At 41.0% G+C, this 27733-nt stretch overlaps 2 protein-coding genes, 1 long non-coding RNA gene and 1 other non-coding gene across 14 annotated transcripts; 2 read left to right on the forward strand and 2 right to left on the reverse strand.

Annotated features, from left to right (window-relative positions):
• On the forward strand, window positions 1-27464 carry LOC122412097 (collagen alpha-1(IX) chain-like). 10 transcript variants are annotated; one of them, XM_043421410.1, is made up of 20 exons: window positions 9-634; window positions 10392-10465; window positions 12192-12411; window positions 12550-12766; window positions 12929-13099; window positions 14505-14576; window positions 14687-14776; window positions 14955-15026; window positions 15101-15178; window positions 15277-15514; window positions 16486-16701; window positions 19307-19476; window positions 19592-19762; window positions 21941-22132; window positions 22213-22414; window positions 23567-23668; window positions 24014-24115; window positions 24402-24569; window positions 26628-26696; window positions 26780-27464. In XM_043421410.1, exons 1-20 carry the CDS (start codon window positions 618-620, stop codon window positions 26893-26895), a joined length of 2757 nt encoding a protein of 918 aa, XP_043277345.1. In that variant the 5' UTR covers window positions 9-617; the 3' UTR covers window positions 26896-27464. The 10 variants fall into 10 exon arrangements, with proteins under 10 accessions (XP_043277344.1, XP_043277345.1, XP_043277343.1 ...); XM_043421402.1 differs by lacking the exon at window positions 24014-24115 and adding an exon at window positions 6066-6158 and having other exon boundaries at window positions 13-634; XM_043421403.1 differs by lacking the exons at window positions 9-634; window positions 24014-24115 and adding exons at window positions 4536-4746; window positions 6066-6158.
• Window positions 1232-4461, reverse strand: LOC122412102 (uncharacterized). Of its 2 annotated transcripts, none has more exons than XM_043421426.1 (2): window positions 4213-4461; window positions 1232-2854 (listed from the first exon to the last, which is right to left on the reverse strand). In XM_043421426.1, exon 2 carries the CDS (start codon window positions 2817-2819, stop codon window positions 1323-1325), a length of 1497 nt encoding a protein of 498 aa, XP_043277361.1. In that variant the 5' UTR covers window positions 2820-2854; window positions 4213-4461; the 3' UTR covers window positions 1232-1322. The 2 variants fall into 2 exon arrangements, with proteins under 2 accessions (XP_043277361.1, XP_043277360.1); XM_043421425.1 differs by lacking the exon at window positions 4213-4461 and adding an exon at window positions 4083-4202.
• On the reverse strand, window positions 5064-6057 carry LOC122412115 (uncharacterized). Its single transcript, XR_006261291.1, has 3 exons — window positions 5749-6057; window positions 5362-5605; window positions 5064-5196 (listed from the first exon to the last, which is right to left on the reverse strand). It is a non-coding gene; the product is annotated as an uncharacterized lncRNA (long non-coding RNA).
• On the forward strand, window positions 9774-9846 carry TRNAR-ACG (transfer RNA arginine (anticodon ACG)). Its single transcript has one exon. It is a non-coding gene; the product is annotated as a tRNA-Arg (tRNA).
• Window positions 27465-27733: the final 269 nt, after the last annotated feature.

Genomic DNA, 27733 nt, shown 5'->3' on the forward strand with positions numbered 1-27733 from the left:
TGCCATCGTGTCGTAATTATACAAAAACGTGTCGTGAAAATGACGAAGATGCGAGGAATAAAAAATTAGACAAAAAATACTATTGGGCCCGGTAAAGCAATCACTAGCGGCTTTTAATATCGTCAGTGGATGCACAATCTCGATCAAATCTCTTGAAACCAAGTGTGTAATACTTCAATGTGCAAGAGGCGCGCGTGTACGTAATATTGAAGATGTATTATGTCGCTCTCTCCTTTAAAGCACATGTGCATTCGTACCTATATCTATGCATATGTAGGGACAAGTGAGAGCAAATCTGTAGGATCACACAGTGCAGTTTGTACTACATATTGCGGGGGTTCTTGGATCTCGTAGAGTCTTATTAGTCCGCACCGAGCAGCCGGGCAATGAGCTCCTCGACATTTGTATTTCCACCAACTGGCGAAATACCATCGAGTTGTCTGTTCGAAACAGCTCTGATAGATTTCAGTCATCTGTCGATTTTTCAATCGAAATTTCTGGAGGTTTTGTCAACGCGAAGTTGAGTCGCTCGATAACCCTAACGCTCAAGCTTCCAAAGTGCTATAGTGTTCCTTATCGTCTATGTAAACTTAATTAACGAGATCACGTCCGATGACATGAAAGAAACGAAAGGGTGAGTTTGAATAAAATTATCATTCCGAGCTGTTGCACGTGTGCAACATTAACATTGCGTTCGTTACAATATTTGAATATTTAAATAAAAATAGAAAAATAAATTGAAAAAACGTTGTCCCAACTGTCCGATTATCGTACTTAATTTTAGACTCTCCGTTTATTTCACGCCACTGGACCACCGTGGGTATTATCGAATTAATGATCAAACCGCGCGGTAGATCTGCTTCGCGGAACTGAGAACCTTCGAGTTCTCAGTATTTTATAGCTCGTAAGCTCCCTAGTTACAATTAAGGTCTTAAGAACTAGTTTGTTCCTCGGAAGAACACTCATGACGATCTTAAAATTGTTTCTTTTGATTAAACAAAGATTTTTTCGAAACGATTGAAAACGCGATGGCTCCTGTAAAGAGTTTCTGGCAGCTAACTCGCTTGCATAAACGTACTTGTCTCGAGTCGCTACAGCGACTCTAGATCCGACGTGGGTTTTCGATAAATTACAATACCGAGGCTACACTACGTTACAGAAAATAGTTGAAATAAATGACAAAAACGAGAGGATTTTATAAAGGTATTTTTTTAAATTGATTGGCGAGGTATACGTGTAAAACTAACTGTACAGAGCTTTATTTCACTGAAGAGTGAACCTAAGTATATAATTGTTAATCGACGTGTAAAGTAAGGAAACACTTAAATGCTAATAGGCGTCTCATCCAATATTACTTCTTCTTTGATGACAATCGGAAGATTCGTGGTACTTTCCGTTCCTCGAGGACCATTTCCATTAAATGCAAGAGACGTTTTAGTGAGGTGATTCCATTCGTTTATTTGAGCCTCGTTATAAAACGAGCTTTCAATGTTGTGAGCATCACTGCCACTTTTGTTATTGTTATTGTTAGCGTTGACTCGCGAGTAGTTGTTGTTCAAGCACTGCGTGTAGTCGATGAAGTCGGGAACAATTTCACCATTTTCCTTTCGATACTCCTTGGAATAAAGATTTTCATCGTTAAAATAGCTAGGGGCGAACTCTCCCAGCAGTGAATTAGGAATTTCATGGGAACTGTCAATGTCATATCCATCCTTGATGCGATAAGAACAATTGTTCTCAATAATATCAAGATCGTCATTTCGTAGAGTTCCATCACCGAGCCAACAGTAATCTTCCATTAAATCTTCGTTCAGATCGCGCGAAGGTTCCCCGTTGTCGGTGAATTCAAGCATGTCCATTGGGTCGTTCTCCATTCTGTCGAATTCGCGAATAGCGTCGGAAAGCAAAAGCTCTCGTTCCGCGCGATTGGGCGTTTCGTGATTAATTGATGGGCCAAATTTAGACAACCTCCTGATTCTCAATACTTCCATGATTTCTTCATTGCTGTTATTACCGTAACGATTCGAGGATCCAGTTCTATGATCTCCCAGAGAACTTAACAGAACATTACGCTCATCGATCTTCGATTGGCGAGATGCGGTATCGGCGATATCACAGATATCTTCGACACTGATCAACGGAGTTGCTAATCTTCCGTCGTTGATCCGATCGTTTCGGTTGATTTTCTCACCCTTGTCAGAGGAAATAAACGTCGTTACCTCATCATCAAGAGTTTCGCGATAGGCACGTTTCAAATGTTTCTTTCTGATTGATACTCGCCCTATAACCTCGTCACCGATTCTCAGTACCACGTGCTTTCTTCTTGGTTTCTTGCTCCTGTGTTTATTTTTTGTGTGCACTTCAACGTCCTTGACGCATTTAAAGTTTTTGCCACAAATCCGACACTTTTCACCGATTACCACGACGCTACACTCTCTCGTGCACTTAATGCTCTTTCGCGAATCAATCATATCATCGGACTGATGGATTCTTTTGTTTGTTCGGATATTTGTAGTTGATTGGACGCTTAAGTTTTTCGGAGTTGTATCAGACCTCGTGACTTCACTGGGCTGTTCATTTGGACACATGGGATTTTCTTGTAACTTATCATATGTACCGTTTTTATCGTTATTCCTACAAGTTTTATCAGTTATCGTTTTATCAGAGTTCTTTATTTCAAGTCCCATAAAACGAAAGAAAATAACTTTATTGTTAATCTCAGAAACATCAATGTTTTTCACTACATCTTCATAGTTGTTCGAAGCTGTTATTCCGTACTCAGCCAAACGTACCGTTGGTACCGTAACCATCGGAACCATCTCGTTTTCACCAGTGGAACGCAGCTTCGAAGAGTCTAAAAAAAAAAATATTCGATCATAAGTTTTTTTTAATGGAGCTGCTTCACTCGGAGACTGATAATCTAAAAATGTTCTTATCAAAAACATAAAACTAAACTCCGATGTCGAAACGAATCTGATACTCTTCGAGCGGCCATTTTGTGGACGGGCGTGTGGCTTGCGTGCTTCCGAGCAATTGACACCACTACATCAACTAAATGCAATTTTTCTACCTCAAGGATTATGAATCATTATCGTTTGCTATCGCTTATTTAATACCGTCACTTGAGAGAAAGTAATTAGATATTCACGATACCGCATTCTGGTTGCATCAGCATATATATTTATGCACATACGCATGCAGTTCAAGTGGCCGCTCAACTATTTTCGCTCGTGCGTTTACGTAATATCACTCTTATGCGTATTTTTTTTACATTTCTTCACGTGCCAAAAAAACTTCACAAAATATAATGAATCACGTGATGCGACAGTGATTCGGCGCAAAATATCAAAAAAATATCATGAGCCACTTTAATATACTCGAATATGACGATTTTCAGACTTAATATTTATTCATGACAAAAACTATTTTTCGAAATCTATTATTTTCAATGCTCAAAATCTGCTTATTCGTCACAATGTATCCACTTGAAGAAATGATAAATTCCTAGCGCTCTTATACCGGCCATTTTGTGAACAGCACAGAGCTCTCGACCGAGTTCACCACACGTGCGTAGAAAAAAAAATATTATCACTCTATTTCTATCGGTATTACGTAATCAAGAGACGCGCAGTAGCGCCTCGACGCCAAGTATTAAAAGAATAACCAGTGCGTTTTCATTTAGTATAAGTGAATAACTATTTTTTTCGTATTCACAAAACTAATTGTTTCAACTTCGAGTGAAATTTCTCTTGTACGTTGTCGTACATTGTACGCCTAAACGTGGGTGCAAGAGCGCCCTCTAACAGCAACGCTATGCACACACATCGTCGAACCCGACAGGTTTACAATGAAAAAAAATTGAATTCTATGGCTCAATCGCGATCCAAATTCTTAAACTTGTTCCAAGAACCCAAGACTATCGTTGTGTAACATTGTTACGCACTAAAGCGAAAGTTCGACGAACAAAATTTTTCATAATGCTACGGATCACTGGTAAACCTTTATCCTTGAAACTGAGTCAAACGTATGCATACACTTTAAAAACGTAAAATAAAACAATTCACTAATGAACAAAAACCTACACTTTGTTGCAATTTTTTTGGAACGATAGATGTTCTTCAATGGAGAGGCTAAAACGAATGACTGTACGAGGACCTGTTCCGGCCTGGTTCAGCCGTTGCGCTGACGAACAATGACTCAGAATGAACTCACCGGTCCTTATATATAGACGAAGGGGAAGCCTGTTGCTAGTTGCTAGCTGAACGGATTCCGAAAAAGCCGACGGTGTGGCTCCCTAGCTGGCGCCACTGTTCCCCTCTTCCAAAATCCGACGCAATAAAAAACTTCAAGGATTTTTCGAGGCACTTATCGTTGGGTCGAATATAAAAAAACAGGCGAAATATCAAATAGAATAAACTGCACGAAATATCCACTCGCAACCATTCGAGTCTGGCCTCGCAAACGACGTCTGCAAAACAGCAAATCTGTCGTCCAACGTTTCGGGCACAGTTCAAACCCCACACATATACCAACGCGCGTGCGCGTACACAACGCAACACACCACTCTACGCCGTCCGCACGGTATAAACGACCGGTGTCGTGCATGCGGGCGAACGTGTGCCGACACGCGCGTTGAGCGAGTTGTGTTTGTGACGCCGAAGATGTACGAATGTGCCCGACACAGGAACACTGAGAGCTGAGAGACTAGTCCGATGACACCGGAAACCTGGCTGCGATAAGAGCGTGGTGAATAATACGCAGTATAAATAGAAAGGAACAGATTAATATTTCTTTCCAATCAAATTTTATATTTCAATTATTTCGATATTTATACCAAAACGAGGTTCTATAAATACCCAGAAGAGAATTTTATTGCTTTGGAAATAATTATTACTGAACGAGTACAGAACATGCGCATCCGATTGAAATATATTCTTCCATCCAATACAATAAAAACAATATTTTTGTAGTCGAGTTCCAGTTCGGTCCGCATGACCGAGTGCGCGAGTTATCGTTCGTTATAGCGAGAAACGGGGGGGTGGGGAGAGAGGGGTCTTATATTTGTCCCAACTAAATGTAAACATGCGCCGAACCAAACATCCTCTATCCTCTGTGTATATTGCCCGAATACGAACAAGGACCGCTGTTGATCGTTCGAATATTTCGAAGCAGTCGTCATATTAGAGAGTTTTAATTCTGTATAAATCATAGTTGTAACTACGCCACGATTATTAAAATGTGCAGAAATTGCAGAAATAATTCAATACCTATGATTGAAATGCGAAATTTGGTGATACGTGGAACGTCTCACCAAATTCGTAGGTTAAGTGATAAAAAATTCAACTATTTAAAGCAACAAACCTGGATACAATTTTCACATCTTGCACACCGACACCGAAATCGATATTCATATTTAAAGTTGTGACACGGTAAACCCAATTCCTTTTTTTCTTAGGACCTCCCTCGAGCTTCAACATTCCTGATATTTTTGTACTCGTATGCTGTGGTATATCGTATATATTTTTGCCAAACGATCGCTTCGATATGAGAAAGCGATTGTTTCCAGTATAAAAGCAAATTGTAATGTTCCCTTCGTGGTAAAGTTCTGAAGAATAACGATTAGAAGTTCATAATTGTTACAAACCCTCCGAATGAAATGGAAAATATGATAAAATCGATCGATATAATGCTTCTTTCCCTCTATACCAGTTTTTTTTTTTTTTTTACAAGCAGCATTTCTACATTTACCTAGCTTTGTTACAAATACACGTGCATTTTGACACATTCCCTTTTCAACTCCGTAGGTATACCATTTCATTTTCACTCTGCAGTTTGCAGTACATATCGACCTCTTATCTTTTGAACCCTCGCAGCCCACAAAACACACACATACGACGCGCTGTATTTTCTTGTTTTGAAATCGTGAGAACGGAGCGAGGTACACGGCGCAAAAACCCATGGCTTTTTCTTACCATATCACATGGAACGAAATTTTTCAAACGTCCATCCCACGAAGATATTGTTCGCGATAAATTCTGTTTCTTATTGAAATTTTGTGTTTTCAGATGAGCATAAGCTTCGAAGAAATGACCTGCCGATCGTTCACGTTCCACGACACTTACTTTCGGTATTTTTGAAGCAGCGATGGATGGCGTCATGTAAGCTTACGTTTGTTTTAAAGTAGTTCGGCCGTTCGCGAATCTATGACTAGTCAAGTTAGCAACTAATTTATATTGATTAAATTCAGGTCTAAATTATTAATATAATTAACAAACACTTACATTGAAAATATTTCTATCACGTGAATGTAATAAAATGCTTTAAAAATACCGTAAAAGATAAAATTTATACTTCAACTTGACTAGTTAAGTGATTGACTCCGAATGTTCGGATAAAGTCGGGTCGCTGCTCCTCTCACTCCCCGCAATGCCGGTAGCGGTGCACATAACCTAGCAGCTACAATTTGTGTCGTGCGAAAGAAAATTTATCGTATAATGGCGCCGAGAAACAAAAATGGTCAATTCATTCGAAAAAGCGAATTTATTCGACGAATGAAAGCACGCGAGTCAATCTTAAAAATGAAATTTAAAAAAGAAGACAAACTCGATCAAAAAGTGAAAACAAACGTAAACAACGCTGACCGAAGACATGAATATTTTTTATAATTAAAAAATTAATATTTCAAAATATTATGCATTACAATTTATTTGTAAAACTTAATTTATTCATGAAACAAGAAAAAATACAAATAAATTTTTATCACTTTTAAAGATTCTCGAGAAGAATTTGAAATTCCCCCAATTACTGACTTTGTCCGAAGCTTCAATCAGCTGTTACCAGCATTGCAACGTAATGTCTGCTATCCGCTTCCGTTACGTCAAAAACGATAGTTTTTTTATGTTTTTTTCTTTAAAAGCGCCGTAAGGTAATGTTTTTTTTTTTTTTAAACAGAATCTGTGATAAATTTTCTATACGATGAAACCTTTTCAGAAGCTCTATCACCGATAAGATTTTTTACAGTTAACATTATTATGAGTTCTTCCATAAGGTACTGTGTTAAATGCTCAAAATTGTAAATGAAATAATTCAAAATTTTGTCCCGCAAGAGGCCCCGAAAATAGGCTCATTGTGATCAGAAGACCTTGAACTATCATTTACCGCAAAAAAAAGTGGACATTCACCGTACTTGGTCGAACGGCCGACTACTTTAACTCATACGTGTAAATCTCGTGTAAGGACACTTAGAAGAGAGGTTAGGAAATTATTAAAAGTTTACAATTTTCGAGCCGCAATGTGGCGTGTCGGCAGTCTAACGAAAAACAGTTTTTCGAAAACTGGGACGCTCTCGAAATGAAATTTTCGGTGGAGCTCGAGGAGGTTTAAATTTTTGGAAGTTTTGCCGGAAAACGATGTTTGAATAGTAAAAATCCTTTGAAACGTCGATATTCGATGCAGAAGTGATTCCCTCCGAATTTGAGCTTCCCCAAAATTTTTTGTACAGCAATAGACAACAACTCGGAGATTTTTTTCTATTTTGTCTTACCTAATCAGAAGCTTTCGAATCAATTTTTCTTTCACAATTAAGTTTCCACGAACTCGGAGACAACTTTCATCGATCCCCACAGTTTATAACGAATTTTTGCTAATCGTAGAATATTGAGCCCTGAATTATTGATTACTGCTCTCTTCCCGAGTATCCGAAACAATCCACTCGATGACTCACGCAGTGACTAACGACATTTCCGTGAATTTTTTATGATTTTATGACTCATCAAACGGTTTACTGACTCATTCCGGCATCCCTACCACCATTCTGTCGCCTCCCACTTTTCCGTTTGCACCAATCAACAAAGACGATTGTGTCCTGAGTCCTGAACACCTCATTATACCCCGGATTAATCATCGTCATTTTTCTAAAGCCGGCCATACACGCTACTGTTTACCTGAGCGGTCTACCTGACCGGAATGTGTATGGCGACAGACCTGTGCAGGTTTTTTGACCTGCACAGGCGACCGCAGCAAAATCGAAAATCAATTTTTTCGGGTCTGACCATGCGGCGGACCTGAGCGTGCGTGGATGCTTTCGGTGCCTCATGCACGCGCTACGACGACGTCAGGTTGACCTGTACAGGCACAACTGCACAGGCAAACCTGTCAGATATACCGTAGCGTGAGTGGCCGGCTTAATTAAAACAAATTTTGAGTTCCTTTTGTTATTTGATTATTTGAAAAACATACTAGACGTAATAGTGAATCATGCTGAATATTATCCTACCACGATAAATCTCAGCGATACGATTAACCTTAAAATCCCCCCCTTTTAGCCGGCGGAAGGCGAAAGATTCGTTTTAAAAAAAATCAAAACAACAGTAAAGTAAGTTTCATTTTTTTCCATCGAGATAATATTTCCGCATAAAATATCATTTTACACAGTTCATTTTTGTGCAAGAATGTGCACACGAATCGGCTTCGTTTTAAACTTGACACCTACGACACCTACGAAAGATTCGATGCTGAATATTCAACCGAAAATTCTGCTTATCGCGTGGATCGTTCGACAACAATACAGAAATTGCTGAAGGTCAAAGTTGGAAGATACGCGTTTTTCATAACAGGCACTGGCGGAAAGATAGAGAGTCAAACAACGGACCTTTCGCGGAGCAGACAGTTTCTCGTGGAACAGCGTCGACTCCTTTTTTTTTAATTTCTACAGTTTGTCCTGAGACTTGAATTGAAAAAAATGCTCTGCGTACTGTTCCATTGGAAAGTAGAAATTATTCTGAATTCGTTCTCAGGCCTAAAATAGCGAAGTTAGCGAAGCGCCATCGGAGATTTTTTAACGGAAAATTTTCTGCTCCGTGACATCACGCTTCCTTCCATTTACCTGTCAGCAATCGCGTTACTCACGCTCGAATCGAGTGCTGTATTTGGTCATAACAGAAACTTGGCAATAAATTCGTCACAGTGATCGTGGGTCTAAAAATTTACATTTTCCAACCACCATAATAACAGCGAAAAAATACGATCTTAGAAAATTAACGCGTGGTAAGAAAACAGACTACAAAAACTTGCGATATCGTGTCTAACGGAAAATTTTGTTCTCCCTCCCTCCTCCCTCCGGCCGCCCACCCCGCTGCGCCCTCACGCGCCGTAGTATCGGAACTAAAAAAAATCGAGGAAAACAATTTTAATAGAAATATAATTTCATAATATCTGCCGTGTTTATTCCATTCGACTTCGTCCCAACGACGTCAAGCAGCGTTGCCAAAACAACACGGACCCGGCAATACGTCAGTCTCAAATCTTTTGCGCGTCTCGCAAACTGTATAATTGGTGAGATTTAAAAAAATGCTGACGTCAGCGGAATATGGTCTCTTTGCTTTTATTGATTGAGGAAAGATCCGTGTAAACGGATATTTTTCTAAAATCTATTGAACATGAATTTTTTTCGCTGCTCTAAATTCTCTTATGAATTTATTAAAATTGATAAAATTTATTAAAATATGAATATTTGAAAAATGTACCGAAGTTATGAAATTAACAGGATTAATTCTCGTTGTTTTAGTGATGATTTTTTTATTTTTTATTGCAAAAAAGCAATTCTTCTGCATACTTTTCAATTCTAAGTGAAAATTATGAATGAAATCGAATGAAAAATCGTGTCGATGGTTTTTGAGCGATAGAATTCACGAAATCGATAAATCTGCGATAAAAATATCGAATCATTATTTCTAAGACTACAAATACTAAAATGTCGTTCGTCTCAACAGCAAGGTCCTGTGGCGCAACGGATAACGCGTCTGACTACGGATCAGAAGATTCCAGGTTCGAATCCTGGCAGGATCGTCGTACTTTTTTTTTAATATTGTTTCCATTCGACCGAGTCATTTGGAATGAGACTCCCATCTTATCAATGATTCCATCATCGTTCCGGCGTCGAGCGTTTAAACTCGCGGTAGCGACTCGGAAGTACGCTGACGAGTCAGTCGCCCCGGAATCAAGAGCTGCAGTAGCGGCTCGACACCGAGCATTGGAAAAATGTCAGCTCTGTCCTGCCTATGGGAAATAAATTCACGAAAATAGTCGCGATCTAAATGATTTTTCGAAATTGATTTTCGCCAATATTTAAAGTCTGCTCCGTTTTTATTATTTTTATTGTCACAGAAATGAAAAATATTCACTAGCTCGAGCGAAACGCTTTTTTTCTCGAAGTAAACATTTTATGGGATTCATTTTTTTCTGTTTTTATGACACCAATCTCCGTTGCCCCTCCCGAGCTCACTAGTTTGGCTCACCAAAGCGATAAAGTTGGCGTTCCATACTTGAGTTCTGTCACAACCCGTGTTGCTGCTTTGCTTTTTTCTCTCTCTCATATTGTGTGAATTTTTCAGGGGTCATCGAACCTGCCGAGTCTCCATGCTCGTCGGAAGTCTCGTACTTATCTATGCACATTTGGCGTACGCTCGTAAGTAATTTTCGAGTTCCATAGGATTCGGATTGAGAATATTGCTCGAAGTACGGATTGAGAGCTCTGATAAGGAAATAACCGTGGCGAGGTTTTCCGATCGATAGCGATGGACTCGTTCGAAAATCAGATAAAGAAAAAGTAGCGCATTCGAGTCCACGCGAATGTCGAATGGAAAATCCACAATTGCAACCTTATTTAAACATATTTAGAACAATCTACCCTGTACAGTGGTCGACAGAATTAATTTTGCATCGACCATTCTGGTGCCTGGAAAATAATTAATGGAAAGCCCGGCACTGAGAAAGCAGTAAAAAAGCCAAATTTTTCGTCCGATCAACAAATTGTGGAGAACAAAATTAAACAAAACTTTCAGTGATCGAACCATGCTTTAGTCGTTGCAAAAAATATTCATTTCCGCTAGCAAATCGAGTATTCGAATCCACCAAATTTCTATTGAGATTTCGAATTTCATGATGTTAATTATTTTTATTTAAATTCAATTTTTTAATTTGAAATAAAGAATGAAAATTCTTTAATTTATAAAAAAGAAGTTTCTGAACCGTTATTTGCATCAATTATTATCTTGACGTTTTCGACGTTAGTTTTTCCATTAATATTTCCAAATTTCAAAACCCCAAAGTTAAATTGTTCGATTTTTCATCAGATTTGCGCGGACATTCTCGAGGCTTGAGAATTTAATGTAAACAGTAGAGAATCAAACTGCAAACTTGTGCAGTATTTAAAAAACGAATTCCTCGGTCGTCCATTAAAAACCGGAATTTTCTTAGTTCTGACATTTTTTCCACGGTCTCCAGTTTGGTATTTCCGTGTTCAAACCCGGCGAGATAGAAGCTTAGCCAGCTCGTGCCCACTCGATTAGGGCCAATGCGTCGAGGGCACATGTGATGTATGAGAATGTTATACATTCGAGACTCTGTGGTTCTTAGCTCAAGTCTCTGACATTAAAGTCGAGGAGAGAATCGTTTGAGAGCGGTTTACGAGAGGCTGAGCTCACCAGTGGCCACTCGAAACGTCGGTTATCCCGAGGGCTGAAACAAGAAAAAGAGAGAATTTTCTTGCATCTCATGATCGCGAACTTTCTAGGGAGTTGTTACTGCCGGTTATTATCGCAATGTGCGTGCACTTAATCGTAACGAGCACTTAAAAAATCTCTATTTCGTTGGATCTCGTGACCCAGCCTGAAGGGATCCTTCGAAATTTCCATCTTGAAGACTCATCGTAGTAAGAAAATCCCATGAATTTGTTGCTTTTTTCACTCAATGCGAAAAGCCAGTTATCGATAAAACCACACGATTCGTTCCTAGTCTACGGATCACTCGAACAGACCCGGATAGAAATTCGTGCAGTCGCGTTGAGAATAAATATCGTGGCGCGCAGTCACCGTCCCGTCAACCGCAAACCGTACATCGGAGCAGAACGGTTAATAAATTATTCAGCATTGCTTCGTCTCGCTTCTTCGTTGCCCACCGACAATAATTTATTATCGATTTCACTAATTTATTATTGATTTTGAAAATTAATATTTCATTATGAAATTAGAACGATGGCTCTTGGAATTTGCTGTATTATTTCACTGCAAACAACTAAATAACGAACAAGATTTTTTTTCTGATGCGGAGCTTCAATCGTAATGTTCTCCCTGAATTCCTCATTCCTCATTCCATCGAATTTTCAACAAATCCTGTGACTATTTTGTTTCAAGAGTTTATTATCCGAGAGAACGCTGAGTTGGTTGTTCCTGCCGTGCCGTGCCGCGACTATCAGCCGGGCGAGGACGACCTTGAGACTTTTGACTTCATCAGACGTTACAAGCTCGATCTGTTGGAGGCCCAATATCCCGGAGTGACCAGAGTCAGAGGCTCGAATCGATTGCAAACTGCTTACAGGGTCGAGAAGGAAGCGGATCTCATTCTCCCGACGAGGTAACTCCAGATCAACAAATCAGAGACAAAAACAAACGAAATACCTGGTTATTGGGAAAAAATGAAAAATCCGAAGCCTCTGGATTTCACTGTTTCAAAATGACGGAACGCGAGACTTACAAATGCGCTGTTTTCCAGGGACATATTTCCCGGTGGACTGCCACAAGAATTCAGCTTCATTTGCACCCTGAGGACTCGCAAAGTGCCAAAAATTTCTTGGAGCGTACTCAGAATCACCGATCCAGCCAAGAATTTAGAATTCGCAGTGACCCTCGATCCGCGAAAGCTGACGCTGGATCTAGCTATCGCTGACGAGCGAGGAAATTTGCAGACGGTTTCGTTCCCGGCCACTCGAGTGAGTTTTTTCCGAATCAACCATTCCACGTCTAATAAACAGCAAAAGAAATTATTAAATGATCGAGCTATCGAGAGAGACAGGAAAATTCTTCGATGAAAAGAACAAAATAACTCACTCACATTTTTTTTGCTACAAAAAGTTTGTTTCAACCTTTTACAGGTGTTCGACAAGCAATGGCACAAAATCCATTTCGGCGTGTACAAGGAGAAGGTTATACTGAACGTGGATTGCGAGCTCGTGGGGACTATGCAGCTGAAGCCTTGTGGACCGATCGACGTAGATGGTGAGATTTCTATCTCGAAGACAGTGGGTTCGCAGACAACAGTGCCAGTAAGATTTTAAGAACCAAGTTATTCCCGTCTCTTAATTTATTTACGACGCAATTGCTCTGCTTTTTCAATTGCTTAATTGCTCATTCTTTAAACGTGGATTAATTTGGTAGCTTGAGTTTTGTACGCACACACCGAGACGATGTATTCTTATCGGTATTGTCACGCTTTTCCACGAGCTTAAAAAATACTTTTTTTTCGTCTCAGGCCACTAATCTAGTCAAAAATTTTAGCGTCTGCTATTTATGCTACCTTAATTCCTAAATTACTAAAAATCCGAAAACCTGCTTGAGACTAATTTTGATAGGATTCGAAGTTGTGTCCACCTCCCAACTTCAAGGAATTTATGATGAGCGTCGTCATGAAATCCAGCCTGGGTTGACCAACGTGAAAAATCGTATCCAGAAGTGCTGCAGCGTCTCGACGTCGAGTATCCAGAGAATCGTTCACAAACAGCAAAGCCAAGTGACGCCGAGAGCCTCTTTGTCCAAGAGCTAAGCGATTTTTTCGCCCATTAAAGTTTCAACTTGCTACCATAGGAAAATAACTCCAGATAAATCGAGATGTCACAGTTGATCAGGATTTCACCGCAGTCTCCTTTGAAAGTGGATGCGGTTTTAGACCACCACGACGAAGGGAGCATGCGGACGATTTCGCGCCAGTCTTTGACGGCTCGTGCGTCCTTGTGCCGCGGATGCTTCGTGCAGGCCCCGCATGAGGAACCGTGACGCGGTGCTTGACACAGAACCCTCATGATGCAGTGAAAAAAGGCGAGAGAGCAACAGCCGACAGCGTGGACAAGTGAACAGAAAGCGACGCCTGCTGTTCGGCAAGGAAAAAAATATTTTTCCTGAAGAGAGTCCGAGGAGAGGGTGCATGACTTCGAAAACCTTGCAGTAACTCTCTTCCTGCCTGTTTTTCCTTAACCTCGACGTGCAAATTTCTCATTCATAATTAAGGCAGCATTTAACATCACACTTTATTGCATGACGATTTGTAATCTGTCGCACCAGTAAAGCAGCAATTTCTCAATCTCAGAGTACACAAATATGTAGAATTCAAATGCCAATCGAAGTTTCTGGGTCCAATGGTTTCTGGCTTTCTCATGGTCTGTTTCATAACGTGGCCTAAATGCTTTGTTTCGACACATACCTCGGATGTGCAGATGGTTTCCCGGAGATAGCTTTGTGCGTCAGTATACTCAGCCGCAATTAAAAAACACTTAATTAACAGCACGGCTCTGATGATGGTACAGACACACGAGACAGGGAGGGGTGATCTGCAGAATTGACAGTTTTCTCAAACGGACGTTTGAAACGTCTGATTGAACAAAATGCACGATGAAATGAACTACTTTGACAATGCACTGCGGTAATAAAATGGAATTTTGAAAATTTTGCTGATAGATTGATTTGCAATGGATGGTCGTTAACTGCGATCCTACCAGGCCACAAAGAGAGACCTGCGACGAGCTTCCGGTGAGCGGGACTATTGCAGAATTGTTGGTTTTATTAATCGCATGCCTTTTTTTATTTTGTGGATATGAGCTCCTCAATTTTTTTGATAATTTCGACGATTTGTTGGGCAGATCATAGCCAGTAGCGCATTACAGCCGCAAAGGAGACCCGGCTGCAATGTCGTATGTCCTCAAGGACCACCTGGCCTCAATGGCACTATGGTAAGTCGATTTTTTCATTTTCAAATTTGCATAGTCATTAGAATCCTCCAGTTGAGTGACTCGAAAATGTCCTGAAATTTGGTAATTCTTTGTTCCATTCGAACCGTAATTATTTTGTCGGAGATTGCGATTTGACTGTTTGTTGATACGGTTTTTGAACTTTATGGAAAAATTCTAGGGGCCGATCGGTCCGCCGGGATACCCGGGAGTCCCAGGTCAACGAGGTCCACCAGGTCCTGATGGGAAAACAGTGCGTTAAGTCATGTTAAATATAATGTGATATTATTTCTTAGAAGAATGGCAGATCTGATAATTGTATTGCAGGGTCCTCAAGGGTTTCCTGGCGCGAGGGGTTTTCCCGGATTCCCGGGAGCAGGTAGTCCGGGGGAAAAGGGGCAAAAGGCGAGGCTTTTGTTTGTTCTCAAGTGATACCTCCTTTTTGGAGCTACATCGAAAAAAAACTTTTATGTCATAAAAACTTTCCTGTTTTTTTATCGCAGGGCTCGTCGGGTTCCCCTGGCATGAAGGGCGAGAGGGGTGACATCGGGCCCCGTGGCCTTCCTGGAACCTCTTCGAATAGTACGAAATTGGGGGAACAAGGACCACGGGGCTTTCCCGGGGAGGTTGGGCTCCCGGGACGAGATGGAATACCTGGACAAAAGGGCCTCAAAGGAGAGAAGGGGGAGATCGGCTTGAGGGGACTTCCTGGAGCAAACTCTTCTTCACTCGTTTCTAAAGGTGAACACGGAATGGAGAGTACTCGGAGGATTCCTAGGCAATTCAAAAATACTCCTGAAATCGAACGACTTAACATTACATTTCTAATTACATTGTAAAATTTAAATACTCATTAGTAAGGCAGATTATTTGATGAAATATTTATTCGATTGTTCCAATAATATTTCATGTAATTTATCAGTTGCGCCGGAGTATTGGTATTGGGTAGAGTCAACGAGGATGGAACGAATGGGAGAGTTCGAATGTTCGGATTTTTCTTTCCAGTCGCTTATCATTTTTGCTAATCCTCAGATATCAAATCTTTATAAGTTTCTCAAGTTCCCCGAACACCAATTTAGTTTACTCTAATGTTTCTCACCATTTGATCAGAACCTCTGAGAACCTTTGTGTGGAATTGATTTTAAAAAACTGTGAATTTGAAAAATTGCTTCCCTCAATTAGATTTACTACCCGCTGTCCACGAATGTAACACATTTTAAAAATCCTGAATTTATCGATTCAATCGTATCCTGACAAGTTGACCGGTACATAAATCTTTTCCGTATTTTCTCAGTAACTTTTTATCAGATACGATACGACTCGATTGCTGTTATCAAATATTGATACGATTTCACCTCAGATGGGGAAAAATCTCATTTATTATCCATCACTTCGCAGCCGAGTGTTGATTCGGAGAGATGAAAGAGTGACATGAGAATAAGATTGACGTTGGCCTAGATCCGACAATTCGAAGTGATTGTGAATCAATTTGCAATAATCTTGATTGGCCACTCTGTCGAAGTATGTGCGTACATAAACGTCGAGTGATTGATAGTAATGGCTCCGTTCGATTAGGTTTAACGTATTCTCTTTTCACACTTAATTGGACACCACGCGCAAATATTTTATCGGAGCTCGAGTCAAGCGAGAATTCTTGTCCCAAAAATAAAAATAACAAAACGTCGTTACTCATGATGTTTCTATTGTTCAAGGTGATCGAGGTGACCCCGGCCATCCTGGCCTCAGTGGCCCACCCGGTCCAATGGGCCAGCGTGGACTCCCTGGAAGTCCAGGACAAAAAGGTGACCCGGGCTACCCGGGACTGATGGGCTCACAAGGTCCTAGAGGCATTCCGGGTGAGCCAGGACCCATTGGCCCGATTGGAGACCCAGGAACGAAAGGCGAACCCGGAGAACCTGGACGGGACGGTGAAAATCGTTTGTTTGTCCGCATGAGAGAATACTAACCAATACGCGGAGCTAGTGAGCCTCGAGGAATCAGTTACGACGATTTTTTGTACGGAGTAGGATTTTTCTGGCGTCGAAATCATATCATGAGTTTTGAATAGAAATAATGATTTAAAAAAAACCTCGTTACCAAGAAATACACTCGAAAATACGTGCAAAGGATCTCAGTCTGCACAAACGTGGTGACAAAGGACCGCCCTTTCCCTTTGCCCCAACAGACGATGGCAGTGAATGTATAATCCGAGTCGTTTTGCCCTGCGGACAATGGGGAGTCCATGAGCTAATGACAGTGAAACGAGTAAAACGTGTATTTTGCCCTGCGGATAATCGGGAGTCCATTAGCCCGTGGCGGGACATGGTTCTCATTTTTTTCACCTGCGGGCAAGTGGAATTGAAAGTAATCAAGTCGCGAAATAAAAAAATAAGAATTTGTGCAAAAATGTACTAGTTATCTTGTCAGGGAAGTTTTTTTTTTCAAAATAGGAAAGCACGGGAACTTTCGGAGTTTACTGGGAAGGAAAGCATCGAAGGTTGATTCATGAATCGTACTCACTTGTCTGTAAACCGTTTAAGGGAACATGTTTTCGAGTAGGTAAAAAAATTAACTTATGCTTACGATTAGTCGCTCCGCTCTGTCTAGTTCTGGACCTTGTCATGTAATATCCTGGTGTGATTTTGGACTCTTGCTTACAATCAGTCGTTTCTCTCTGTTTAGTCCTGGATCTTGTCATGTAATATCCTCGTGTGATTTTTGATTCTCCACATTTATTTTTCGACTCCAGCTTCTTTTTTCGTTTGGATTGGTATCGAGGCATTATTTTTGGATGGAATCAGCAAAGGCCAGCTGACGAGTGGCGTGGCATTGGCCAGAGAGTCCTCGCAATTCCTTATGCGTTCACTTCTAATCTTGTACCTTTGTACCTGAAAAAAATTCGTAAATTTTAGTCTGAATAATTTGCATTCGAAGCATAGAGAATAGAAATCCGTCAAACATGGATTGTGTTCCGTCCTCAACGGAACGTCTGTTAGATTTTTTTGGCTCTGCACACTCCAACTAAGTCAGAAGAGTCATTGCAATATGATCGAAGCTAAACTTGGGAATTACAAGAGGGTTGCACTGTCATGAAGCAAAAAAAGGGTCTTGCGCGCAGTCGATCGCTCGCGTTCGATCACTCGCAGGCCCATAAAACATTTGGCAGCCAAATGTGCGGCCCTCAACATCTTTCCTGACGGCCGAGCCTTTATTACTTGTAGCCGTTCTGAACCGTTTCTAAACGGACGTGCTTTTTTTGTAATTACCCGGTTTATTCAAAACAGTGTCTTGAGCTCGCGGACAAACCGTCGAGTTTTTTCCTTTGCTATCCTTCTTGTTTCTAGTTTACGTATAACTTTTGCTGGATTGGTCGAAACGGGTCTCCGCCTTCTGCGGATAACTGTCGAATTGATCAATCACATTGTTTTGTATCTATCAAAGAATAAAGGAATGCGAGATTTTTCGGTGAGCTCTCAAAAACCAGTGTACATCAGACCTCTAAACACGAATGTCGTTTCCAATACAACGACATCGCAAGTAGATTCAACCATGTAATTCACAATAAACTACAGATTTTAATAATCTCCACAATTTGTTGAGTTCAAGACTCATTTCTTACCCAAGTTCGTAGGTGATTAAGCTCACTTACGAGCGCATCACTGAATTCGCGATGAGGTCGGAATTTACAACTCCGATTGGTAAAAATAGCTAACCGCGCGACGTAGTGGTCGTTGCAGATTGGAAGAATCTTTTCATTTATTTTCGTAGCCGTTTGAATTTTCATAATGGCCAAAAAAGATTTTCTCCATTTTTCTTTCTTTTTATACCCATAGCGAGTTCTCACGACCCGATTTTTTAACTTCGATCCCCTCGCTGTCCCCCTTAAAATCCACTCGTTTCTATGAAACAGTTGAAAAGTGTTGTCCAACATTTCCTAATGCGCCACTGCAGCTGCATTCGAGAACCCGCAGCCAACGCCGTCAGTTTTATAGTAAAGCACATACCCGCAGTACTGGCAGCAGGTTTCGGAATGCGGTTTACATCGTATTTGTACAAGGCCGGAAGGAAACTGTGGAAAGCCGAACTGATACACGCGACTATTATTTTCTGGAGTCCAGTTAGGCTGCGATTTCGGTTGCGCACCGCATGAAATCCGATTGGGCCAAGCGCTTCCCGCCAGGCTCAAACCGGGCAACACAGATCAGGCAGTCGCAGACATTTCATGAAGCGACCTCTTAATAATTCGGGTCGCAGTGCAGTTGACGAAATCAAGTTTCGCTGAACGATCAACGCGTGAACGCACTGAACTTTTGATGGGAGCCAGCAATGTGATTTTGCCATTTCGTAGAATATTTTTTGAAAAAAATATCACCTGGTCAGGCAATGAGGGAATCCAATCATGAACAACCATCCGAATTTTCTGAATGGATGTCCTGTTTCCTGTCGAAAAATATGAATAATCTGCTGTTATATTTTGTCTGTTATTAAGTTCGCATTGTAAACTTTTGAAAATAATGAAATCGATTTTCACAGGCAAACCAGGATCGGTTACGGGGTTAGAAATTCTTGGAGAACCTGGTCGCGATGGATCCCCAGGAGTAGATGGCTCGCCAGGTGCCAAAGGAGAACCTGGAACACCCGGGACCGCAGGATTTCCAGGATTGCCCGGCAAGGATGGTCTGCCAGGGCTGGAAGGACCGCAAGTAAATCAATTGAAGCGTTTTTATGGTCGATATATTTATATCGATTATGTCGTTTACGTTGACCCGACAGAATTATTTGAGATACCCAGTAAGTTGAAGCCATTATCGCGTTAAGGGTTCAAAAGGCGAGCCTGGGACTCTTGGACCTCCAGGACCTTTGGGGCCTCGAGGACCTGCAGGACAACCTGGTGAACAAGGGTTTCAAGGACATCCAGGAGGGAAGGGACATTCTGGTCAAAAAGGCGAATCTGGTTCGATTGGACTTCGTGGTCCACCAGGAGATGTGGTAAGGTTTGATTGGGTTCTTTTCAAGAACCGAATCACTGAACTCCGCTATGTCTTGTACATAGCATAATTCACGGCTACTGAGGATTCTACTGTCTGAGCAATTCCACTTACATTTACGATGTTGGTCTTCAGAAAACCGACTTAGCAAGGACAAGTATTCTAGGGATTAGGGCCAAATTGAGGCTGAACTCCAACTCAGTAATTATAAAACAAGTTAAGAAGAATAGTTTGTTTAAGAAGAAATTGCAGAGTCGAGGTCGATCTTTAAGAATTTTGTCATTTTTACTCAAATTCACGACACTTTTGTTCGCAGCAGAGTCCCCAACCACATTTCAGACTCTCATTTACAGCTCTCTTCTCCTACCTCCAGTTTTACATTTTCAATCCTAATCAGTTAGGTTACCAAGCCTTCAACTGGGACCACTTACTCATTTCAAGTGTGATGCTGGTCAGTATTTTTCATTGCCACCTTCGCCTTGGCTTCAGTTGCTCCTGACACATTCCAGGCTTGTGATTTCTCAGTATCATTTATCGCCCGACAATTTGACACCGATTGTTATCATTGCTGGTCTTGGTCCCAGCTGTACACAGCTCGCCTCAAATTTCCACAGTGTGTTGGTCTTCATCATACAAACTCTCTCTCTCTCTTGCTCCTACAATACTTCCAAGTCAGGGCTCAAGACTAAATGTAAGAGTGGGGACGATGGGCCTACACTGTGTATTAGGTATTTTTATCTTTACCAACGTATATGTCTCTCTCAATTATCGTTCGCTTCGCTCAATTACACGAGCCCATGGCAATGAGGGTGAGAGAGAAGGAAAATGTACATGCGCATGCGCATTCACACTTTTCGTAGCACTTCCGTTACACACTTCCGTAACAAGATTTTCACCAGTTTATTCCCCAAGCCGAGCGCGCCTATAGAAGTTTTACTTTAAAAAAAATTATTGATTCAATAGCAATTGACGTTATTGCAAGTTTTCTTCATCCAACTGTGATTGATGCAGTTTGATTAAAAACTATTTTATTCGTTCAGTCATGCGATGATCATATATATTTCATTGGCACCCCGTAATGCCACATTTCGTTGTTCCAATAACATTTTTTTCTCAGTGCAGCTATGGACATCCCTGATTCCGGTATCGGTACCAACACTCGCATCGCTTTGTATGTGTTAGCATGTCGCTGGATGTTTACGATGTTCCATATTCTGTCGTGGATTCGTGCGTAGTTTGGATATGGCGAAAGAAAGCGTTCGTTGATAGCATTGTATTTCTTTCCTTGTCTCCATCTGCTCTCACTCTAACTAGCAATTTTGGTTCCCAATTGATTTACCAAGCCAGTCATTGGATATGTTTCCATTCTTCATTATGGCCCTGTGCCTGGACTAGAATAGAAAGTAAAAATAATGTCGGCCAACTTGCTCATCGAAAACTGCTTTTCACAACGTTACATCAATTCCTCGTCAGTGTGCCCCTGTTCACGACACCACCTTTCCAGGCGACTACATTGTATTCTAGTATGTGAGCAACGCATGCCCACCTGCCGGATTGTATGTGTGTCCTAGGCACAAAAAACTCGACTCAGCGTCACGTTGCTGCTGGAACGAGAAACGAAGAAAGAGACCCTTTGGATCTTTTCATGCCGGACGGTTTACCGAGAATTCTTTTGATTCTGGCCCCGACCACATGCTCTGGGTCGGGTCGTACATGGCAGGGGTCTTAGCCCGGAATTTTAGTGTGTGAGACAAATTCGTTTTTAGTATGCTGTAGGGTCACGCAGCATCAAACGGATCAGGTCAAAACTACTTTTGGCTGAGAACCACGAACGAGTCGAGACTTGCTCACATTTGGCTTCACGTTGCGTGCCAGTCGTGAATTTAAGCATGCTACGAATTGGGAGGCAGCACAAACTCTGCAGCCAACAATTTTGTGCATAATTTAAAATTCTCAGGTTTCATTGATAAACGAAATAATTTTTCTTTAAATTATCACGAAAATAAAATCGGAATCTTTATTATCTTTCCAAAATGATGGTTTTTGTAAAACGGCATGATGCAAAAACAAAAAGTGTTTAAAACTACTTGAAGCACGTGCAAGAATTTTCTTATAATTCTTCAAACTTTTTTTAGCCGATTTAAGCTCGCAGTCCGGTAACTTGTGAATTGTGTTTCAGGGTTTCCCTGGACTACCCGGTCCACCAGGACCTCCGGGGATGCCAGGACTCGACGGAAGGCCAGGGTCTCCAGGGCCTCCGGGCGAGTCTTGCCAGCCTTCCGACATGCTCAATACTAACAGTATCATTTACGAAAATACGGGGAGCCCGGGAGTCAGTGGACCTCGTGGACAGCCCGGAGCACCAGGAATCGTTAGTTTTTTTTCTCCGCTCGTACTTTCCCTTCCCTGTCATCACACTATTTCGAAAGACTCTGGTTCGAACATTTGCAGCCCGGAGAGCGAGGAGCAGCAGGTGAAAGGGGTCAGGAAGGTCAACCCGGTCTTCCTGGCATGCCAGGAAAGGATGGGTCTCCTGGTGCCCCCGGCTCGACGGGGCCCAGAGGTCAAACAGGGATGCCGGGACTCCAAGGTGCTCCTGGGAAAAGTATCACTGACGCGGAAATTCGGGATATTTGTACGTCCATCTTGAGAGGTGAGTTCTATCACGACTCGTGTCATGGTACCCACTTTCTGTAATTTTAACGTCAATTATCTAATGAACGTGAATAAAGTTTCGTAATAATCCGGTGCTAGAAGGACCTTCGGCAGGATACCAGGAGGATTTCTTGTCGGATTTCTCTAGGAATATTGATTTAGTTACATTTTATTAGACTAGTTTGAATAAGTATTTTTTACTGCCTTAGTCTTCAGCGAGATTGTGTGTTTTTAATTCTTCAGTAAATCTACAACATTAAAGTTTTGTTTAAGGGATCGCGTGAGGCGATTAAGGGTTCGAGTGAGCTGCATTGCGACCCTGCGCGATGCAGTGGTCGGTTGAAGTTGGTTTAACCGAAATAGGCGCTCCGTGCTTGAACCTCCCGAGGACAATAGCAGAATAAACTAATACGAACACTGTTGAGCCTTAAAGCCTACTTTGCTTGGGCTTAATGAGAAATCAGAGGACCCGTGAAGCTTTGAATCCTTTCAAAATCTTTAAATAATTTTTGAGGCTCCATTCCATTTGTAGAATTTCGACGAACTCCTCCGATCTGCGAGGCTCCTCAGAATCTCAATTTCAAAGATTTCGTCCCTGTTCGAAGTACCGGCGCGCACTGGTGCCGACATCTTACAGTAGAGTGCCGCACCGTGTCGGTAATAGCGAGGATTTCTGCTCCCCAGTGGTACGAAAGCGTTTGCACTTGTAGCACACACGTGACGGACAGTCCCTCGAGCCCTCACAGTCGCGTTCGGTTTGAACTAGACGCTCGCAGAGCTTACGCGCTGCAGCTCCATACCATTGAACGGTAACATCGTGGGCTGAGAAAATATTTAAATTTCTTTAGAAGGAAATCACTCTAGAAACTGAAAATTCATACTGGAATTGGAATTGTGACAAAACTGTTTTACCTGCTTTTCTAACAAACGTTGAATCGCTCGGGAAGGATAAATTTTTGTTTCTATTTACTGTCACTCCACATCGATATATATTACAGCTCAGCACTTTGATCGTTTCCGCACATTCGCAAGGAGCGTGGATTCGACCCGTCGCATCTCCCTTTTCTGCCTATTCTGCCATAGGATTTAATAACTTTGTTAAAAAAAAAAAAAAAAAAAAAAAAAAATGTTGAAATCCACAAATATATAGAACAGATGACGGAGATGGCAGCACTATTGCGGGGCCATCCTGGTCCACCGGGCAGAGGCCGGCCAGGTCGACAGGGATCACCGGGTCCCCAAGGTCGTCCAGGTACACCTGACCTCTCAAAAAATCATGCAGAACACATTAGCGCGCACATACGTAGAAATAAAAATGTCATCCCCTGTTTCATAGCTCCAATTCCTAAACCTTTTTTAATTTCGTTATTATCGTCAGTATTCAGAGACTTGTACGTTCAATAGTTGATCGCTCACACTTCACGTATCCTCGTTGATAATTATCGATCATTCTCATTAATCGAATATTCCTTATCCGAGAATAATATTGTTTATAAATAATATATTAATAATGGGAAAAAATAATCCTCGAAAGTACGAAATTCCAAAGGCTCCGTTCCAATGTAGATATCACGAGAACCTGCTGCATGTGTCACAGACAGGCTGACCGAACTAACAGTGGGTCTACGAGGAACTACCGGGTTGCCGGGTCTCACCCGACATGGCCATCCCGGTCGGGTTGGAATCCGCGGCATCCCAGGTACTCACAGTTTACAATCTAACGCGTTACTCAAAACTTCCTTAATCAATTTTCTGCTTTTCGCCCCTTTCGTTATCCTTTCCGTTCGTTAAGGCTCTTTCTAGGACGAAAACGGCTTGCGGTCGTGCCATTTATCCGGATTAAGGACCTTTCGTCCAAGCTTTCATCAGCGACCTAACAGAATCTGCGTCTCGACTCGAGAGCTCGTTTCTACTAACCCGCCAAAAGCTCCTCACGCTTTCAACGGTTGTGCATTGTTATTTTTACTGAAACGGAGCCTTTCCAGGTGACCCGGGCCCTCCGGGCTTACCAGGAGAACGAGGCTTCGTTGGACTACCCGGACCGCAAGGTGCCACAGGACCCGTTGGTCCTCCTGGCGAACGAGGCGACAAAGGGGAACGAGGTTCCGAAGGCATAGGAATCGATGGACCTGTCGGTCCTCGAGGCTTACCAGGTGACTTCACGCTCATTTACTCGTTCATTTCGCCACTTTTTTCATGATTTTTCATCGCCGAGGAGCGAACTTTGTACTTTTAACAAAACCGAGATAAAAGCATGCACGACTGTTAGTCCAGTTTGCACGAGAGCGTGGCTGGAGAGCTCGTCTCGGTGTAACGCCAAAATTCATTTTACATCTCCCCGAAGTCCAGGATTTTTAGACTTTCGTTAAGCAAAAATACCGATGACTGATTTTTCGATTGGATTATGTCAATGGGTGCTAAGTATAAAACCAATGTTGTCTTCAGCCGTCATTTTCAAAACTGCAATCCGAACGAATTGATGGAACACTTCAAGCCACTCTTTCGGCATCCGCAGCAGGCCGCTCCGCGATTTGTTTCCCATTTGCAAGATATTATTTGCAGCAAATAATCCGACCGCAGTCTTCTGGGTCATGGTGAAACCCCAGCCAACTTTGAACTTGATGTATCCTGAAGGAATGGTAAAGGGCTGCATCCTGGATCGGTGGTAAAATTGATAAGTTGAGCTAATTCGTCCACATCGCTGCATTCGGCGCGACGCGGTTATAAGTGGATGAATATATAGACGGGTGATTCCATGTCAAATCGACCAATGGTTGGAATCGAGCCCTTCCAAATTGATGGATTTTTGGTCAAAAGTTTCCTTTTATTATAAAACGAAGTCCTGCCAGAGGGGAAAAAGTGACAAATGTTTTTTCAAAGGTCGTGTATCTAGGCGACCGACGCCGGGCACAAAAAAGAGCGCGGGAAGTTTCCTGGACTTTTGAAAATTTGAAAAAAGTCCTCCTGAAAATTTCAGAATATTTTTCCATCAAAGGAAGTATAGAAAAAATGAGCTCAAAACGAAATACCAAGCTTTGATTTTTACGATTTTACCAAATTTCAAAATTTTGTCAATTCATCATTTTTGAAAAATTCTTGCAAAGAATATTTTTTTCATACCCCCTGTGAAATAAACCCGAGTTTTGTCGCTAAAGTAGTTTTCGAGATATTTAAAAAAACATCTTGAAAAATTCGTTAAATCGTCAAGTTCGGAATTTTCAACAATTTTTGAAAAAACATTTTTCAATTTTTTTCCCTTTGGCAAGAATTTTTTTATGATATAAGGAAACTTCTGACAAAAAATCATCCAATTTGGAAGGGGTTGGTTCCAAGCATTGGTCGATTCGACATGGAATTACCCATATACTGATATTCATATTGAATATCGATATACCTTTATTAAAGAATGCACAGACGTGCACTAATTACCTCCTGCAATACTCGTAACCAAGATGTCGCTCTACTTACACTTTTGTTTGCATGCTAGAATAACTTATTACCGCTCTCAACACGGTTTTTCTTTACCTGACGGCAACTTTCATTGCGCTATAACTCCGCAACTATTGATTTTACAAAAAAAAGTTGTTGTGTGCTCTGAAATTTTTCGTATTTCCAAAAATTCTCGAGATATTTTGCAAAAACTAAAATTTAGTTTTTTTAATCGACTATATCTCGAAAAATATTAACGGTACAGAAAAAAGTTTCGAATAAAAAAGATGGAAAATTTTACCCTCTACAAAAAATGTCTTCGCCATTTTTAACGTAAAACTCACAGTTTTCGAGATATTTGCAAAAACACGTTTTTCAAGATGACGGCTGAAGCTATTTTTTTGTTTCTTAACGAACCCATTTGTGGTGTTCAAATTCCTGGACTACAGCTTTCCCGAGACAACCGGAAAGTTTCTCCCCACGTGTAGCTAATTTCCTTTGGGAGCTGAGCCAAGAGTGTTCCAAAAATACTCGCTCTGGCGCAAAATCCCATTAACTTGAATAAAAAGGATTTTATTTCAACCCCTTCATTGTGAGTGTAATACGCATAAGGGCATTTAAAAAACAACATATTTCTACTGCATCGATTCGGTCCCCAACACTGAGACTTTAAGGCAAAATTATGTAAATTTTTTTCCAACACAAAATTGGCACGAAAATTTCATTATCACCTCACTGCGAAGAGGTTAAATGAAAATAAAATGAATCCAATTCTCGCACAGGACCACCAGGCAACGACGGTATTGGTTTGCCCGGACCTCAAGGTGAAAGGGGCGAACGAGGACGTCAAGGTAAAAAAATCTAAATAAATTTGTCATAAAAATAATATCCCGATTTGTGAGATTGATGCTCCTTTTAATCTGTTTATCATCAGGCATTTCTGGAATGCAAGGTGCACCAGGTGCTCAAGGACCTCCAGGATTTTGCGAATTTTGCAACTACCCGGGTAACAGTTATCTTCAATACAATCGTGGCAACGACAAGGGATGAACCGATCGATGAAAACCGAACTACCCGTTTCTATATCAAGAGTTTTCTCGATTCCTTGTCTCCTTCATATTTTCGTAAGGAACATATGAAAATGATCAATCAACATTTTTACTTCCAAAGCTTAAACGATAATTTATTACAAATATTATTAACTTTGTCTTTACGAAAAAATTGGAAGGGCTACACACACTTAAGAAGCAATGAAAATGAAACAAAGTCGAAGAACTTTTTCATTCAATTGTTTATAAAATTAAATTTATTTCAATGAGAAGTCAATCGGTGGTTTTCAAGGTCAGAAAAAACGTGGTTAAACTTTGTTCTGGTTTCGCTGTGACTTCACAAACTTCGAAACACTGATTTGAAAAGATAATTCGATTATTGTAATAAATTATTCATTTTTGGTATTGGCAATAACATTTGAACTATCTACAGTTAGTTTATCGTCACTGAAACGACAAAAAATTTACATGCCAAGGAAATATATCACCAACATTGTGTACCTACTAATAATGGGTAAAAATCATCGATAATTATATTTACTGAATAAATATACATAAAATCTCACAGAATAATTAGTATTCCTGATATTATAAAAAGCTTCGATTGCGAAACGATTTTTCTGGGATTACTGTGAACTGCACTAAACAGAAGATTTTTTAGCGTGATGATCGTTTCATTTTCTACTGACGTTTGAGTCAAACAGAAGATAGAAAATTTTGACTGCAGGGATAAAGTTTAAGAATTTACAATATTCACAGTGAATACGGAAACCGAGGACGAGTTCAGATCGAGACAAAACTGTATACGGTTTTCCCGCCACAATAATTTCTCGAGTTTC

This window comes from Venturia canescens, chromosome 6 (genome assembly GCF_019457755.1).
Source record: "Venturia canescens isolate UGA chromosome 6, ASM1945775v1, whole genome shotgun sequence".
Taxonomy (NCBI): domain Eukaryota; kingdom Metazoa; phylum Arthropoda; class Insecta; order Hymenoptera; family Ichneumonidae; genus Venturia; species Venturia canescens.

Bases quoted from the DNA above. Each gene is read 5' to 3' on its own strand.
- LOC122412102 (XM_043421426.1), bottom strand. From the start codon at position 2,819: ATGGTTCCGATGGTTACGGTACCAACGGTACGTTTGGCTGAGTACGGA.
- LOC122412097 (XM_043421410.1), top strand. The intron at 23,669-24,013 runs GTACACCTGACC...CATGTGTCACAG, and splicing joins GGGTCCCCAAGGTCGTCCAG to ACAGGCTGACCGAACTAACA. The intron at 26,697-26,779 runs GTAAAAAAATCT...GTTTATCATCAG, and splicing joins GGGCGAACGAGGACGTCAAG to GCATTTCTGGAATGCAAGGT.